Raw genomic sequence first — 19295 nt, 5'->3', positions numbered from 1 at the left:
AAAGAAAAACATCCAATAAATATACCAAAATAGAAAACAAAATGCAAACTGAAAACACATTACCGTTCAATTTAGTGGCATGAAAGGTTATATTATAAATTCCGAAACTCTGTTTATATTAAAAGCTCACATTAATAACTATACAACTCAAACAATAGCTGACTACTTTCAATACCTGACAGTGAACTGCATTATTAATATTGTGAGGATTATTAATAAAAAACTAAATCATTAGAACTATAAGTGTGGGAGATAAGAGCTACATCCTAAAATACTTGATAATTAAAAAAGGAAACTTAAAGGACCACTTCACCACTTTTCAACCTATCTTCATACAATAGGTCCTCACTAATATAATCTTGAAAAAAATGGCGCAATCTTTTTCTACTCAGTCTGTGTCTCATAGGAGGGCCGTGGGCAGTTCAGAAACCGTCTTCCAGTGACATCATCGATGGGGAATACAAGCTAATAATAACTGCAGGCTTTCTAGTCCTGAAAAGTTGCAATGCGAAAATGGAAGCCATCGTTCTCACGATAATGAAAATCTAAACATTTTTGTAAAAAAATCTTGTTTAAAAATGTTTAATGTTTAATGATGATGTCACTGGAAGACGGTTTCTGAACTGCCCACAGCCCCCCTATGAGACACAGACTGAGTAGAAGAAAATCGTGCCATTTTATCATGATTATTAGTGAGGACCTATTATATGAAGATAGGTTGAAAAGTGGTGAAGTGGTCCTTTAATGAGATGTATAAATGATTGAACTTTGGTTTGATCGGCTTCCCCGACCCGTCCCTGCTTAACCCATTTTTGGCGGGAACCCCTTTTAGTGTTTTAAACATTATGTTATAATTTAGGGCGGTACTCTCGTTTCCACTCTACGCTAAATATCTTCGCCAAAAATAGCCGATCTACAAGCTTACAACACGCAGATAAGATATTTTATTACCGAAAGTTTACCCCAGAAACGGGACGCTATAGGGTTAACTTGTGTGGTTATAACTTTCTAATGAAAATAATAATTTAGTGGATTAATAAATACAGCCTACAAGCAGCAGATGACAGAATGATATGAGACAATAATGATGATAACAATAACAAACGGCAGATCAAAAGGTTGTCAGATCGGGCGTGCTTAGTACCTTTAAGACTGGGGAAGGGCGTGGCTTTCTCCCTCGCCGCTTTGTTGGGAATAGCTAGGTTGGACAAACTGAAACTAGTGCCATGGTTCTTGTACAGATTACCTGTGTTTGATTATCAGAAATCATAAAGATGATTAAAAATCAGGGATGATTAGAATCAAAATGTGTGATCAGAAATAAAACATATCGTCGCTGTCTGGCAGAAACCTTGCTGTTGTTTATTACTATATTATATTTTGTGACAGTGTCGCTGTGAAAGCATCGAAAACAGTAGATCTACAAGCTCACAACATATATGTCATAATGTGATGTGTTGAGAGCTTGTAGACCTTCTATTGGGGGGGAGAGAGAGAGAGAGAGAGAGAGAGAGAGAGAGAGAGAGAGAGCGGGAGAATGCCCAAAATAAGTGTCTGTGGGTTGAAAACAGGCTCTTTTTTTCCCATTTCCTGAAAAGTAACAGTTTTGTACATATAAGGTTTCCACCTGAAAGCGACAATATGCTAATTAAACACATGACTGCGTGTGAGCGATTCCCAAGCCAGTCGAGCTCAAAACCCGACACCAAGCGCTGCCTGAGACAAGCAGAGGGAGGGCTCACTTTGGTTCATATGATAGAGCCTATTGGTTCTCAAAGTGGGGGCCTGCAAATCATTTAATATAGCAACACAATCATTTTGTGTTGCTATATTAAATTATTGTGGCTTAAGAGGTTTTTAAGCAACTATTCGACTAGTTTACTAGTCGACTTTTTGGTGGTTACAACTAGTCGACTAGGCAACTAGTCAAAATGACTAGACGTGAATGCCCTAACACACACAGTGCTCCCGCCCTCCACACAACTGGTTTGGGAATCTCTGGGATGCAGAACAATGAACATACTTCAAAGGTTAATGCAAGCTGCTACAATGCAAATGAAAATGACTTGTTGAAGTGGCTCCTGAACCTGCAGTTATCACACGCTCGATGCATTGCAGAGCCAAACTACATTTTGATTGATTAATTGATTGATTGAAGTCTTCACTGACAAGATGCATGATCATGCATAAACAAATTTCGTACATAATAGGATAAACCACAATAGAGAGCGTATTTCCTTTGGAGGCCTTTACATTTGTGTTTAATGTTAAAACGGTTAAGTTAGAGATGGTTGAGTGTAGTTAGGTTTGGTCTGGTTATGATCAGCGTAAAGCCAAATGTATGCTCAGTCACACGACGATCACACACCAAAAATAGTCAGGAAGCATGGAAAGCAGGAAAGCATCAGTGTCATTTTACATTTTTGCATTGGCTATTCAAAAATAATAGATATAAAAGCTCACAGCGCGTCTCCGTGTCGTACTGTGAGCTTGTGCATCTGCTACTTTTGAACATTTTAGAAAAATCTTGAAAGTGTTGATGGTTTGTTTTTTAACACAAATCGTCTCTTCTGTGGATGTCCCTGGCACAAAACATTATCAGATGGGGATGCGGTCCGCACTGCTATATACATATAATTTGGGGGTCCTTGGCACAAAACAGTTTGAGTAGTCTGATGGCCTTTGTAGAATCGGCCTCAGTCCTAAATGTGTTAAGGCTCTGTTAGGCCAGACAGGTTCAGGAGCCACCGTCACTGAATGATTCAGCACAAACTCTTCAATAACGTTGCAGGTTTGGATGAGTTTACATCAGTGGTTCTCAAAAGTGAGGTCCAGGGACCCTCAGGGTTCCTTTAGGGGGGTTCCAAATGGATCCTTAAGGGTCTGTAACAAATATTGAACCAGACCACAGGTGTGTGTATGGAACCAAATCCATGGTTCGATGTGTACACTCACTGTCAGAGTTATGGGGGTCCTTGAAATTAAAAACGTTTGAGAACCACTGGTATAATTAAGAACATTAAAAGTTGTGGCCTATTTTGCAGGAGACAAAAATCACAGAAAAGGCTCTCGCCTAAAGAATCATGTCATGAGTTTGTGAGAATAGGTACTACAGTAGGTAGATTAGCAGTGTTTTTCTATTGGGTTATATCTTTTAAAAACAACGTGGCAATCTGTTATGCAACTACATTTGTATTGATTGGGTTTTTGATTAAATCAAACGTTTCCCTCTTTGAAGAGGCAAATATAACGAGTATCGCAACAACGTAATGCATTTCATTGTACTCACTGGCAAAGTTCATCAGGCCTCCGAAGCCATCCCCGCTGTTGTTGGAGATGGTGGAGTTGGGGGAGCTGTTGTGGGAGTCGCCCTCTCCGTCCGACTCCCCAGGAAGCCTCAGGCTGCTGGGGCGTAGAGGCCTCTGGTTCCTGGAACGTCCCATGCACAAACAAACCTCAGTCATGCCTCTACCACTCACAAATATGATGTAACCAATGGTGGAAAAAGTAGGCCTACTACATTTGTTATACAAAAGTAAAAGTATCAATACTGCAATGTAGTACTGCTACAGTATGTACTGCTATTTTCAAATGGCAAAAAATGAATTATGTATGACTTACAGTGTAAAGGTCATTACACACTGGCGAATAAGCAATCCGAAAAATGCAAAATATTTGCCCGGCGAATTTAGTCGCGTCTGTACACATATAAATGTGACACGTATTGTGCGATTATATTCGCCACACCTCCACTCCACTCCTCTTCTCCTGCGTTATGTCAGAATTGGTATCCTTTCTTTCATACCCTGAAGAGAAGGCACTCAGGTGCCGAAACATTGGTCTTTAATAGAAGTTTTTTTTATCGTGATTCGTGACTACGAGCTGTGCAACCTCTCCTTCCTTTACAAGTTTGTCTCCCGTCCCGTGGTCAGCACCTCCTCACTATTGGTGTGCAGCGTGCGCTAATACCTCTTTTGTTTGTATTGGTATATCCTGATTCCTACGTATTCCTACGTGCCGTCGATAAAATACAATTATAAATAGGGTGATGTCAGTCAATTTGGATTTTAATTAAACCCTACATACAGACCAAAGTTTGGCGGAGCCCGTTGCTCGCTGCCGTTAGCACACCCATGTGCACGCGTGCGTGCACACACGCGTACGTGCACGTGCGCACACACACACACACACACACACACACACACACACACACACACACAGACACACACACACACAGAGTTGTAGGAGGGGAAGTGTGCAACAGTGTGTGCTGCTGTGCTATCCCGACCTGCTTAGCCGGACCGGCTGCTGCTCTGTTGACAACTATTGTACGGTACGCCGCTGTTTACACACAGCAACGCAGTTGGGCTGCATTCTGATTGGTCAGAGGTGTTGCAGTTCGCCTGTGAATGTCTGCAAAATTCGACACCAGAGCGAACAAATAAAGAGCGAAAACTGTCACATTTTCTGATGTGGAAGCTTGCATTGACTTCAATTGGTTTAAAAAAAATGTGAATTATTCGCACGAATTAATCGCGTCGCTAATTCGCCAGTGTGTAATGACCTTTACAGTAAACGGTTAATGTATGTTTTGTAATAATAATCCAATCGTACAAACTAAAGTCTATTTAGTTATTTAAAGAGTAAAAGTATAATATTTGCCTTTGAGAGAAGTAAAAGTATTGAAAATTGGAAATACTCCAGTAAAGTAATTATATGTCAAAATAGTACAGTACTTGAGTAAATGTACTTAGTAACTTTAACAACCCACTTGTTGCCGTTGAGGCTCTGGTTGAAGCGAGGGGTGTAGGACTCCACTTGCTCCTCGGCGTCTGGGTCGTCCTCGGAGGGGAACCCGTACTGGGGCTCAAAGTAAGGGTTGTCGTACTCCGGCTTCTTGCTTCCCGGCGCCGCTGGAACTGGCGACTCCAGCATGGTGGGGGCAGCAGCGGGTCTGGGGCAGAACGGCTGGGGGGAGGGGTTCTTTAAGGCGGCACTGGGTGAAGCCTCCATTTCACCTGGCTCCACTGCCTGCTCCTCAAAAACAAACAACATTCCATATTGCATCGTATTTTAGTATTTTGTTCGATTCCCGCCGGGGACGCTGTTGGTGCTCTATACTGCCTCCCCCTGGGGGACGGAGGGAAAGGAACTCGAATAACATAGGAATAACGTGTTCCTTCCACGTGCTGCGTCCTACCGGGGAAACTCCCCCCTGTCAGGTGATAAGAAGCGGCCTGCTCACTCTTCATGCATTGAAGGAAGCATGAGCTCAGTTCGGGGCTCTCCCCAGGTTGGCAGAGGGAGAGTAGCGCCCAGGATTACAGCTTAGGCAATTAAAAAAAAAAAAAAAAAAGTTTGCTCTTCCCACTTTGGTACTTTCCTCCCACTAGGGAAGGCTGGAAGGATTTCTTCAATTACTTCTTCTTTAATTATTTAGGTTCTTTCATTATTAATTGAGGAGAGTGGGGATGTTGGTTGTGTAAAGGTTACTAGACAAGTAGGTTGTTAGAAGTGTAAACAAATGGTGTCAGTGGTAGGTGGGTTTCTGAACTGTCCACATCACTCCTCTCCAAGTATATGAAGGTTGGAAATGGGTGCTCCTTAAAGGGACACTTCACCCTTTTTGTAAAAAAATATATGTTAATGACGTTTAGAAGCTTTAGATCACTTTCCTGGGGGTATTTATGTGTGTAATATGTGGTTTTAGTTATTTTAGATTGTAGCAGTGAGCCTGTTGTCTCTGATGTCATGGACACTGGTCTCACTACCTTCCTGGAATACAATTCCCATAATTCTTTGGTGCACTGCTCCTCCTTGTGGATAGGGGGAGAGCTGTCTTACTGAGACAACATGTAGTCCAGGAAGGAAGTGAGCCCAGTGTCCATGACATCAGAGACAACAGGCTCACTGCTACAATCTAAAATATCTAAAACCACATATTACACACATAAAGATCTCCAGGAAAGTGTTCTAAAGCTTCTAAACGTCATTAACATATATTTTTTTGCAAAAAGGGTGAAGTGTCCCTTTAAGTGCAGTACTCCAGTAAATGTGCTCTACTGTCCACCACAGGTTATTAGAGATGTTCAAATGTTCAACAAAAATAGTTTTTTTCAGATAATTTAGGTCAGGATTTAGAATCAGCCTCAGGTCTACACGGGTTACATTATTTTGTTAAGTACAAGCTCATGACAGTGGACATCATGTAGGTGACATACATGGTTGACTCCCTGGATGACGGTGCTGGGACTGGAGCTGGCCGTTGTGCTGGAGCGGAGAGACTGTGCGTCCGACGGCTCGGCGGCTCCCTCCACTCCCGATGCTGGTCCGTCCGGGACATGACCGTCCCTGAACTCCTGTATGTCCTGGAACTCCACCTCACTGGCGTCCCCCAGTGCAGCGTGGGTAGGGGGGTCCTGGTCCAAGCCTAGAGATGTTAACACGTTAACATGTTTCAACAGTGACGAGAACACGCGTCGTTCGACTAAATCACCACATTATAAACAGCTTATTTTTTTTAATTATGTATATCATTGCTGGCACCTGGCAGGGAGAAACAACATATCCTTATATCCATATTTTACTTTTTGTAACACATGTAACACATGTAAGCACAGTTTGATGCTTTATTATCATCATTCTAAACCACGTGGAAAAGTTGCAGACTGAGGATGTAATGAAAAGGGTATCTTTGAAAGACAAAGAAGAGACAAAAATATGTTGCTCTTTATTAGGTTGACGTTTCGGTCGCTTGAACCTTCATCAGGAAAGACAACAGACAAGATTTTCTGTCCTGATGAAGGTCTAAGCTAGACCTCTTATGTCTTTCAAAGATACCCTTTTCATTATGCTGAGCTATTGCCCTACGCACCCGTCACTAGCCTTTTGCTATAAAGACTGAGGATGTAACCTTTGCTCTAAAACTCTAATCTTAAATACCACTGTGTCATGCACCGAAAATAGCCAATCTACAAGTGTGCCATCTGCAATGAGTTGGTAGATCATTTGGTTGCTCAACCACAGCGGGCAACTAGGTATAAATTGTCCTATGAAAAAAGAGTTAACCAAGAGAACATGTTTGACACTATAGAATCAAAACTGACTGACATCAGTCGTGGTGACTGAGAGCTTTAACAAGGGCTCACAACTTACTTTGTAATGCTCCAGGTAAATGTATTCACAATCACAGCAGGCGACCCGTATTGGTCTTTCTCAAGTATACTGTACTTGAGAAAGACCAATACGTGTCGAAACATTGTATGTCCTGCCTAATGTTATTGTGAATACATTTACCTGATTGTTTTACCAAAGTGAGTTGCGAGCCCGCTTTTGTTCATGATACATGTTAGTTTAACAGTTTGGCTCAGCACCAAGACCAGATGATGTGCGCTTATTCTGACATCGGTTCATGGGTATGGGACTGGGTTTCAACCAGTGGTCATTGAGGGGGTTCCAGGGTCCCCAGCTAAATGGTGGAGTTGGTAACCTGTAAAATGAAACCAAATGGACACGTAAGGGTCCATTTGGTTTCATGTTACGCTCTCAAAAGAGTTAAATTATTGTTTAACTACTGCTACTACGGCTACTACATAATTTACACAAGAAGTCTACACAATTAGAGAATGTAGAAGAATTGCTATATTGATAAACGTTTGCCCATCATCTCTCCTATGGTACCACATCAACACAGCATGAAATTGTGGACAAAATCATATCCAACGATAGCAAAACATTCTTTCGTTTTGGGTCTGAGAGGCTAAATCTCACCAAATCCGTGGCTCAAATGCCAAATAAATAGTGGATCTTCATATGAAAAAAGGTTGAAAACCACTGCTTTAATCCATGGATGCTGTTCTTTGGGTATGGGTCGGTCGCACAGAGGAGTTCCTTACTTGGAGTGTCTCCCTGGATGTCTCCTTGGATCATCTCACTCACGAGGTCCCCGAGTGACGAATAGGAGGAACTTGAGTCGTCATACGCCTCACTGTCACTGCCACTGTCACCCACGAAACACAGAAAATAAACGAGAAATTAGACATCCGCCACTGTAAGATTTGAGATCTGGAAGATGGCTTCATGAGAATCAACTGTGCTCCTTTGAACTGGACCATACTCACTAGTGTTCCACGACTCTGTGGACTTGACATTTCTGCGAATTATTTTCTAAAGCATTGCATGGTTTGTTTGGCCACTGTGGAATTAGCCATTGTTTTCCATACATTTTCAGTACTGTATGAAAATCAACTTTGCACAAACATGAAACGTGCTTGCATTTTAATTCATGTTTAACGTGTGAATTGATTTGAAAAGAGTGATTTACGTAAGCAATTCCGATGTAAATGTCTTCTTAATGGCTTGGTGATGTTTAGTCAAAATCCACTCAATTATTCATGTGGGCTCTGTAACATTTTGCTGACCTTTAAGACAGTGGTTGTCAACATGGGGTCTGGTGACCCCTGGTGGTCCTTGAGGGGTTCCCCCAGCTAATAGTAAATGGTTGAATGTATAAAACAAAATTAACCCTTACACCTCATCTGCACAGACTGCACAGACAAGGAGTGAGCGTTCCGACGGCGATATCGCACAAAAAGTTTCTGCCATTGTGTCTGCCATTGCACTGCGACGTAGCCTGTACCAATGAAATAACCATTCAAACTAGAAAAGTATCCGTGTCATTTTACCACACTGTGCCGAAAGACTCCCATTTCTCAAGACTCATTTGTGGGAAAAAATATTGAAGACAAAATCTGGTTCTTTATAAAGAAAATAATTATATTTAAAAATTATAGTAACATTTTAACATGTATAGACTAATATCATGTGTGTAGACTGTAGACTAATAGGGTACCATATTAAAGGTACAGTACCTGTAAAGGTACAGTAACAAAATTGAAAAACTCTCTCTTGGTCTTGGTATTTCTTATACTAGTAACAATCAGGCTATATTTCAGGTCTCCTTGCTTCAAGTGCAAATAACATGCATTTTAAAACTGCTTTTAATATTTAATATCATCATGTCTCTCAAAGTTATTTCTAATGGTTTGAGCCTCAATCACCACTCTGATATAACCAGTCCTTGTCATTTCTTTCTGGACTGTGGTACTGCAGCTAAAACTGCTTTCAATGTCCTGAGGTGGTGGGGGTGCTGATATGCAGATTATTTAATATTTCAGTCATTATAATACTGATGCTAGATAAAACCAGGCTTGTTTCCATTCCATGCCAACTTGGAAAATCAACAATGGTGGACATTGTAAACAAAGTGGAAATGCAAATTTGGAACTGAAGACTGAAGAAGAGGAGGCATTATACAAAGTAGGGTAACATTGATGACATCACGATGAGGACAAAATCAGTTGAGCTTTTCCTGAGAGCAATTTCCATTAAAGCACCCATATGATATGAAAGACTGATTGTTCAAAATTGGTTATTTGTGGGGATAGAAAACACATATGGGAGCCCCAAAAACACAAAATAAATTGAAAAAGTTTATGTTATACAGTAGGTCCTTTAATAAAGTTATTTCCTACCTCTGCCAATGTTGTTAGGGGGACATACAATAGCGTGAGTCAGCCAGAAGCTGTTATGAAGTTACTGCGCTGATATGTTGGTTCGAGTTGAATCAAGAAGGCGTCAATCAAAACGTTAAAAAAAACTGATCTACAAGTTCAGAGGCTGCAAGCTTTTGAAATGGCGAGTGCTTGAAATATTTTGAATAATTAGTATTATTTTTCTTTAGACAAATATTCTCTTCTGGGGGGTCCCTGGCACAAAACATGTTAAGATGGGGGGTCGGTGGCCAAACAAATCAATTTGTCGGTCCTCAGCACAAATTACTGATTTAGAATTGGCCTCAGGTCTGAAATGGAGAAGTGGAGTACACCGAGTATGTCATGCTTGCGCCTTGCGGTGAGGCTTGGGATGGCGTATCTTGGTATAAATTTAGGATCTTGCTAATGCACAAACAGGGGGTCCTCCTCGTCTTCCTACCTGTCGGTGGGATCAGAGTCGTTAGCCTCGTCCTCCAGCGGTCCACTCAGAGCCTCGGCCAGCTGGGAGCTACCGTCGTACACTCTGTAGAAGACGGGCTGCAGCTGGTGGGCATACCACTTGGGCTTGTCCCCGATCAGCGACGGGTCGTACACGTCTGAGAAGGGTTAGAGAGAACGCCAACATTAGAGCCAATGTATCAGTAGAACTGAGAGAAACAAAGACCGCCAAAGCAGAAAACCCGCAACACTCCACTTTAGAAGGGTGAATTCTTGTAGGTGCAAGGCTCAAAGATACTCAATTAAAAGGAGGAATGCCAGCACTCATTGAATGTCCTTTTTCACATGTTTATTTACCTCTGACGAGCCAGAGGTAAATACACATTCAATGAGTGCTAGTTAGGGATGTTAATGATTAATCGATTTTTGATTAACCGTCGTTAAGAAATTGGTCGTTTAAACTTAACAAATTAATAACACTAAATAACAGTTACCGGGTTTGAAATTTATTTGGGGACCCCCAAAATAATTTGGTGACCCCCCAAGGGGTCGCGACCCACAGCCTACACTGAGGAGCCAGTGAGCTTACATTACACTACACTACTTTTCCCATATTTCAAGTTGACTGTCATAGGCTTGGCCTTGGCCTACTAATATTACTGTTAGTTACTTTAGTTAACATTTTTCCCATATTCATATACTGTATGTTGACTTGACTGTCATAGGCTAGGCCTTGTCATTTCACTGTCACTTTTCCCAGTTCAAGAGGGATAAATGCTGCTGGTTGCTGCTAATAGTTTTGCTTGTGATGTGACAAAGCAAATTCATTGAATTTTATTCCTCATACAAACATGCCATATTGCCATTGCCTGGCACTGTATGACAAATGGTAAAATAAATGTGATTGAGGAATATAATATGACTTTTGTATTCTTTCTGCATATTAGCAAAATGTAGATTTTTATGTTGGACATTGAGAGAAATTAAGATAATCAGATAAAAAATGAATAAACGCCACTTATCAACTAACCGGTTAATCGATCGGTAAGCTTATCAAAACATATCAGTTAACTATTAAACGTATTAATCGATAATTCACATCCCTAGTGCTGGCATTCCATCTTTTAACACCCCGAACACCCAGGGTTATTTAATCCATTAAATCATAGCGCCCAGCGATTTATAGCAGCGGAGCACATTTAGCGACGGACCGGATGCTATCCCAGATGTGGCTGAAGTAGCTTGATGTAGCCAAAAGCCATAGAATGTTGCGCAACAGACGTTCCCAGCCTGTGGAGCAATGCGATCGGTTTTGATATCAATAATCTCCGTCCTTTTGATCAATTTCCGTCCTGAGCGCTGGGCGTTACTAATTGATTGAACAGAGAACTCCATCCTTGCCGCTCGGGGTGTTAACCAATGTATCAGTAGACATTATTTTGACTTTTTTTTATGACATCTGTATTGGCGATTATGAAGCCAATGTATGTGAACGAATTAATGAATTAATGAGTGATGAATGATTTATTTTAATAAAAGAAGATCAGTACCTCTGCAACATACAACACACATGGATACACGGGATAAAAATACAGGATTAAAAACGCAGTGAATTAGTAATTTCCATTGTGGTCATGTGAGTCGTGTCCCTATTTTTAACTACTTTCAAACTGACGTGATGATTTTGGAGAGTCCCGGACCACTCACGTAATCTATAAACTCACAAAGAGTTAAGAGCTTGTCTGTCTGTTATTTTTGCTTTTGAAGATGTTCGCCTATAACGACATGCTCAAAATAGGGATACAAAGTGGTTAAAACTAGGGACATCACATATTGCTTATATACCTGCTGTTGTCAAAACAAGTCAACTAAAGGCTGATATATTAGTCACTGTCAAACTGATGGATTCTTACTGTTATGTATCCTCTGAAAGGCCAGATTGGAGGGATTGAGAGCCCACTCCCCATAAAACTCCACCGCCTGGGTGTGAGAGAGTTTCTCGGCGAAGGACGAGCGGCGGGGCCGAGATGCGAGGAAGGACGTTGCCTGGAAGGCCACCACGGGCCTGGGGAAGAGGCGCAGGGTGCGAGTGTGCATCTGGAACCCCTGGAGGACGTTCGGGGAGTTGAAGAACCGTACCATGGCCACCCTGGGAGACAAAGGACAAGCTCACTTACATGCTCTGTCATTTCCTTTAGATAAAGTGAAAGATTGTAACTTAAAGCTGCAAACTGCAACTTTTATATCATACCCTGATGAAAATTAAATAAAAACAAGCTATGATGACTGAAACTGGGACTATTGGAGAAGAGATTCAGTAGAAAAGACAAGTATTAATCAGCCATTACATCACCAAGGCCAACATAACATTTAGTCAACTAAAACTAGACTAAGTAGTAAAAATCACACCCGTGTGAACTGAGTGTTGCAACCCCCCCCCCCCCCCCCCCCCCCAACTCTCTCTTTCTCTCTCTCTCATTAGCAGGCAACAGTGCAGCACTATCCCTCTCTCTGTTCTGGCACAACAGCGCCCCTACTGGTACTCATTATACGTGCTCATGAACACATACATAGGTGATAGGTGAACACCTATAGGTGAGTGGAAGTGAGGTACTTGCCTGGTGGCCACGTCCACAGAGTCCACGTCGTTTCCATAGATGAGAGGGTTGAACTCGGTGGAGGATGGAGAACCTTTGTTGTCCCGTCCAGGAGGAAGCAGTGGGATCTCTGGGTGTCCCTCCTGTTGGAGCTTCTCCAGGTTCAGGATGGGCTGCGTGTTCAGGCTCATGCTGGCCAAGGCCTACAGGTAACAGTACAACACATCATATCAACACAACGCTTAGTAGTTTAACAACACTTCAACCATTCCGAACTGCTGGCATCAACAGCTGTGCAACTGGGGTTGTTGTATTCAGGGTTTCTGTCGCACGAACACCCCTTTACACTATGAATTAAAATGTGAGGCAATTTCTTTCTTTGATTTTGTTTTTTTGTTTAGTTTTTTACTTAGATCCTATTTTGAGTCATTTGCACCACAAACGCAGGGTTGATGCAAAGAAATGTCATAAGTACTGTACCAGCTTGCCCCTCCCTTCGGATGCGAAACGAACGGAACAATTCCAATAATTATTACACCCACCCTTCGTTTGTGGTCCAAATGATCTAAAAATGTTAAGATACCAGTTAAATAAAAAACTAAAAGCTAAATGCCTCTTTAATCACTTAAACCCGGTGTACCTCAGTGCTCGATACTTGTATCTTTTATTTTATTTTATTGTTTTACCTACCTTTTATCCCATCATTTTTGTAACCCTTTTTTTTCACCCGGTGCCAATACCTAAACTGTAATCTTGGCCGCTACTCTCCCTCTGCCAACCTGGGGAGAGCCCCATACTGAGCTCATGAGGAGTGAGCAGGCCACTTCTTATCACCTGACAGGGGGGAGTTTCCCCGGTAGGTCGTAACGCATGGAAGGAACACGTTATTCCAACAAGTTCCTTTCCCCTCCATCAGGTGCCCCAGCTGACTAGGGGGAGGCAGTATAGAGACCAAGATTACTGCATGTTTTTTGTGAGGGTACCTACCTACCCTATATGGGACACGGGGAGAACATGCAAACTCCACACAGAAAGGCTCTTTCATCAACCCCACCTAGGCAAACAGTGCTAGCAACTGCGCCACCGTGCCCCCTAATGGTATCTTTTCTGTTTTCTGTACGGATGCCGGGAGTTTAAGTGGTTAATCTCTGACGTTACACTATAAGTTGCATGTCATGTTGATGACCGAGTTGGGCATTTCATTGAAGTGGGACTGACATTTTGCAGGACAACAAGACAGACGGGCAGTTACACTGAAACAGACTGCTGCGGATGTTCAGTTAATGTTTAGCTCAGCATGATGGAATATTATTAGTCTTCAGAACGGGGGGTGGGGGGTGTAACTTTGACAAAGTTGTTAGCTTCATCATATCTTTGCTCTGATCACCAGAAAACTTCACCGACGCCATAAAGGTAGATGCAACGCACATTCAGTCATGCTCAAGCCAGAGCTAAGCCGTATATATCTATACAGTAACCGGTTGATTGTACAGTATTGCCCAGGTTATGCATGGAGTTTGAGAAAAGATAATTATTAATAGTATCGACAAGCAACAATTATGTCAGACTGGTAAATATATCCGTGCAGGCGGCATTCCACATTCGGCAGGAAGAGAAATGAAGAACCTTGTTGTCAGAGGAGAACATCTGCTTTTGGGTGATCACGGTCAATCTAAACAGACACTAGGAACGGAGATAAAACAGATGGAAGGGCTGGGATGATCACTTCATGACTGAAACAACACATAACATCATGATCTCTCTCACTTCTTTTCTTATTCTCCTTTCCCCATCACAATCTAAACAGATTAAAGCACATCAGAAAAGCCTTGTCGCTGTCAGGCAGAAACTTTATATTATCTCTCAGTATTTGAGAGTACTTTGTCATATGACAATGTCATGTCATTTTTTTTCCTGAAAAACTAGTTTGACATACAAGGTTTCTGCCTGACAGCAACAATATCTTTTTTCATTTAAGTCAACTAATTAGCATCGAAATTAACCAAATTTCCTCATAAAACAAAGCAAAAGAATATGCTTTAGTCATGTAATTGGATTAGTAATTAGATTTGAAGAAGTAGGCAGAAAGAAACATCTTGCTGTCTCACCCCAAGAACATGCTGAAGAAAGGAGATTAAAAAAAGATAAGTGTGCGTTCGTTTTGAAAACTGAAGATGGGACAATTTAGCAAGACAGCGATCAGGTAGAAAAGACAAGATGAACAGAGGATGTTGAGGACACAGAACGGAGATGTTTGATGCATGAAACAGTGATTCAAGAAAACACACACACAGACGACAACATAAAGAACTAAAGAAAAGGGAGGGACTAAAAGGACATCCATGATGACCAACCGGGACAAACCAGTGGTTAGGATGGAGTAGGGATGATAAAACACAAACAAGCAGCTCTCTTGAGAAAACAAAATAGGTTAACTAGACAATTTGGAGAGATTGCAGAGTGATGCAACCAGACACTAGTTCTGGGTTAAATCCGCCGTGGTCATTAAATGTGGGTCATGACCAAAAGAACAAGATCACAGATACAAAGGGCCGAAATGGTTTTCTCAGGAGGGTGGCTGCCTGGCATCTCCCTCGGGGATAGGGTGAAGACTCTGTGAAGAGGCGCTGCTCCTTTACGTGGAAAGGAGCCAATAGCGGTGGTTTGGGCATCTAAAGTACGGATGCCTGCAGGTGGACTCCACATGGAGGTTATCCAAGCACGCCCAGCTGAGAGGTGTCCACAGGGCAGACCGAGGACCAGGTGGGGGGGATTATAACTCCACACTGGCCTACTGGGAATGCCTCGGGATCCCCCCCAGTTAGAGCTGGCTAATGCTACCAGGGAAAGAGAAGTAGCGTCATCATATATGGCGTTTCTTTGTACAAATACGTAAAAACTATTTTTATAGATTGGTCCAGATTGTGCAGAACTCATGACGTTTACTATACGTTTGCGAGATTTATGGTTCAAATGTTAGAGGGAAAAACCCCTAGACTGTATGTGCCCTATTGGTGAATTTGGCAAATTCAAATCAACCATCTTGGAACGTCCGGTCCCGGAATCTAATGCTATTGGCTAGAAGGACAGCCAGGGCGGGTCTTCACTCGGTAGAACCATTAAGCATACAGTAGTACCCTACTATATCATTATTTTTTATAGCACCATCACCTGGCCAACACCATCTGGCCACTCTGTATAAATATCTTCGTGGGTGAGATTCTGAACCTATCTGCTTAGTTTAGAAACTGCAGCAGTTATGGACCGAGAGACCCAGATACATTTAGCTGAGAAGAGGCATCCTAACAGATACAAACAATGGGCTTCCAGCAACTTTGTTGCTTAGACCCCCAAAGAGAAAGGTAAACCAGAAGCGGACCAAATTCTGACGCTATTTTACGATCTGATTTTAGAGGGCAGTTAGGCCTGTTTTATATTTCCTCATACAACAGTATTCTGTGCCAAAAATAGCTTATTTACAAGCTTACGCTGCGCCGCAGATGCAACACGTTGTGAGCTTGTAAATGTGCTTATTTCAGCTAAATCGTAGGGCAGATCATAAATGTGCCATTAGTTTCTATTAGTTTCTATTCCTACTACAGCCTTTGCTACGTTGTCAAGGGACTTGATATTAGAATTTACCTCCAACAGCTAGAGCATGCAAAGAAAAGAAGAAAACAAGGAATACACATTCTATTAGTATAATGAAAAAGCTAAATCAAGATGCTCCCACACTCTAAGGAAAGTACATACAACTCTGATGGAGCAGGGACACAGCGGTGCCCATGCCCTAGTTGCCCTACTGCCATTCACATAGCTGAAAGAGGAATTGTCATTGTGAGTGGTAAATGAGCAGTATCCTAATTCTTAAAATGGTTGTAAGTGATGTGAAATAGCTCTATAATCTGATCACTGCTAAATTATTGCTATAGCGTGTTTGTTCAGGGGTCTCCCTGTCTCTACAAGCTCTACAGTAAACAAGGTCGGGATACCACTTTTATCCAATCAGGAGAGATAACTCATACAGGGTATAGGATATACAAGTGAAACTGGAAGAATACAGTATGAAAGAAACTAAAAAACACAGGACAAAACTGAAGCTGATAAATTATATTTATGTATTAACTAACCACGAAAAAAATTTGTAACCCACTTGAAAATATAATTTCTGGGACTAGGAGAGACAGGGAGACCCCAATTACTCAACGCACACTCTTTAGCAACAATTACTAACGGAGTTTAAGAAAATATATAAATATATATTACAACTATAACAAAAACATATCACTTGGACTCCATTCAAACAAACAACTGACAGACGTGGTGCAGAAGAAATACAGAATAAAACATATTGCCAAACATCAAATATAAATAAATAATTGATCATCTAACCTGCTTCAGGTGTTTCTTGAGTTCGGAAGACTCGGGCTCTGGTAGAGGTGGTACGATCTCTGCATTGGTGGGCGCTATGACCTGCAGAGGAAATAAGTAGTACACACAGTACATGGATTTTAATGTAGAGCATGCACCAGGACTCAATGTTTTTCAGTCCAAGGACCCCTTAGCGGAGAGATAGATGAAGCAAGCACCTCTACTCTACTACATACATTACATATACAGTATTAAAGACGTAGGGAAAAATATGTTTTCTAACGTTTTCCATTGTGGTGTGTTCGTTAGGCATGTAACGATTCACTCAACTCACGATACGATTCGTATCACGATATGAGGTTCACGATACGATTTTTCATGATATTAAAAAAATATATATATTTTAAAGAAAAATTACTGTTTTATTTTATTTTATATAATTTATCTTCCCCCCTGATATTTTTTATTTAATTACATTGCAAAATAAGTAGCATTACTTTTGACAGTGCAGAAACATAATTGCCTTCCTTGATGAGCATCAACGACCATCATCACCTGGGCACAGTCACAGACACACACAACTGGATTTGTGTATTCATTAATACTGTGCCAAACAAAAAGAAGCTAACACTACAACAATCAGTTTCCATGATGTGTTATGCTGTTCAGACTGTCAGATTCGATTATCCTATATAACAAGGTTTTGTATAGGATTGTGGACAATAATGTTGAATTATGATGTTGTGGTAGCCAAACAACTACAACCGGTTGAGGAAATTGCAGATTGAGGCTTAAACCTTTGCTTTCATGACATAGTCCCGTTCCTGTGATGCTCCGGACCTGCCTTGTTGTGGCAGGTAAAAATCTGTACTGTTTGTCACATTCTGCCGGCACCCTACGAAGCGGAAACCTCATCTCAGGGCTATGTAGCGGAGGGAGAGGTTGCAGTCGCTAGTGTGACCACTCCAAATACTCTTTCATCTTAAAATAACTAATATCGGAAAATAGGTTGTAGTGTGTGACAAGCGGCCAATCCATCAAGACATGCTGACTTCTACGGTATCCAATGTGTTTTATTTGGTCTGTTTTTGGTTTATTTTTTTAATGTAAAGCATCTTTAAGTTTAAGAAAAGCGCTATATAAATTCAAGCTATTATTACTATTCTGAAATGGAAAGAATCTTCTTTCTGGACGAGAGGCCCTGTATGTATGACCAGCACATAACTGACCTTGTTGCAGTCCAGATCCACAAGCCATACGTCATCTGGAATTTTGAAATCAGCCTTGTAGAGGAAGAAACTAGCTGGCACACCTATGATGTAAGGTGTGGGCGCCAGGAGCAGCTGGAGGAGGGAACAACAGGACAGAGGATGAGCAATAGAGTAACTCTGTTATCCGCCGGGTCACGGAAGTAGTTCTGTTGAAAATACCTTCTTAAAGGCTAGAATGCTTTCTTATCTTTCTTACCTTTCTTTGTAGTTGTTACGTCCCCATCAAAGAGGTCCAGGTGTTTTTTTGTGCAAAAACTCCTTATTGGCTATTTTCCCTACCATAAGCCCTCAATGAATTGCATTGCATTGAATGGGAATTGAATGGGGCTATGGGGTGTTATGCTAATTCGCTTATTTCCATCGAAAGAAGTAGTAAAGTGTGCCGCTTGGGATAATATTTACATTATGAAGAGAGGATATATACAAAGAAATTATAATTTTGAGCGATGGAAATAAGTGAATTAGCACAACACCCCATAGCCCCATTCAATTCCCATTCAATTCAATGCAATTCATTTAGGGCTTATGGTAGGGGAAATAGCCAATAAGGAGCTTTTTCACAAAATAACACCTGGACCTCTTTGGTGGGGACGTAACAACTACAAAGAAAGGTAAGAAAGCCTTTTAGTATGGAATTCTCCTTTAACATCGCGTCATTTGATGCTTTCACCGTCAGTTGACGCATCATATCCACATGAGTAAAATCACTGGGCAGTTTCATATGAAAGTTTTGCAACGATGCTATTGAAACTCGGACCCAGGTCAGATGGGTGAGCTGCGTTTCTTTTTCAGAGCTTGTCTATTTTAATGATCAATCAATCGATGGCCTTCCGGCTTGGATCAATGGCACTAACTAACTTTAAGTTCATATTTATCGGTCGGTATCACAATAAAAGTATTGTCAACATTTTTGTTGACAACAAATACCAAGAAATACCAAAACATTAAACATTGTGGTATTTTTCTTTAAAAACCTTTTTCACATTATATATATATATATATATATATATATATATATATATATATATACAGTATATATATTCTTTATTATGATATATTATCAA

At 41.2% G+C, this 19295-nt stretch overlaps 1 protein-coding gene across 9 annotated transcripts in view; it reads right to left on the bottom strand.

Moving 5' to 3' along the window:
- madd (MAP-kinase activating death domain) overlaps positions 1–19295 on the bottom strand; it is an 82276-nt gene that overhangs the window by 39413 nt on the left and 23568 nt on the right. For 4 of the 9 annotated variants that reach the window (XM_083759598.1, XM_083759602.1, XM_083759599.1 and 1 more), the window contains exons 6-16: positions 18190–18303; positions 16982–17062; positions 14216–14272; positions 12611–12792; positions 11906–12141; positions 9994–10150; positions 7896–7999; positions 6222–6430; positions 4772–5031; positions 3290–3429; positions 1145–1246 (exon numbers count right to left, since the gene is read on the bottom strand). In XM_083759598.1, coding sequence (XP_083615724.1) covers positions 1145–1246; positions 3290–3429; positions 4772–5031; positions 6222–6430; positions 7896–7999; positions 9994–10150; positions 11906–12141; positions 12611–12792; positions 14216–14272; positions 16982–17062; positions 18190–18303 — 1642 coding nt within the window. The remainder of the gene's footprint in view (positions 1–1144; positions 1247–3289; positions 3430–4771; positions 5032–6221; positions 6431–7895; positions 8000–9993; positions 10151–11905; positions 12142–12610; positions 12793–14215; positions 14273–16981; positions 17063–18189; positions 18304–19295) is intronic. The other 5 variants (XM_083759601.1, XM_083759605.1, XM_083759600.1 and 2 more) reach the window with 4 other exon arrangements.

This window comes from Protomyctophum parallelum, assembly GCF_964188405.1.
Source record: "Protomyctophum parallelum genome assembly, chromosome: 2".
Lineage (NCBI taxonomy): Eukaryota > Metazoa > Chordata > Actinopteri > Myctophiformes > Myctophidae > Protomyctophum > Protomyctophum parallelum.
The sequence above is the reverse complement of the archived record's forward strand: the minus strand, read 5'-3'. Positions and strand labels throughout refer to the sequence as shown.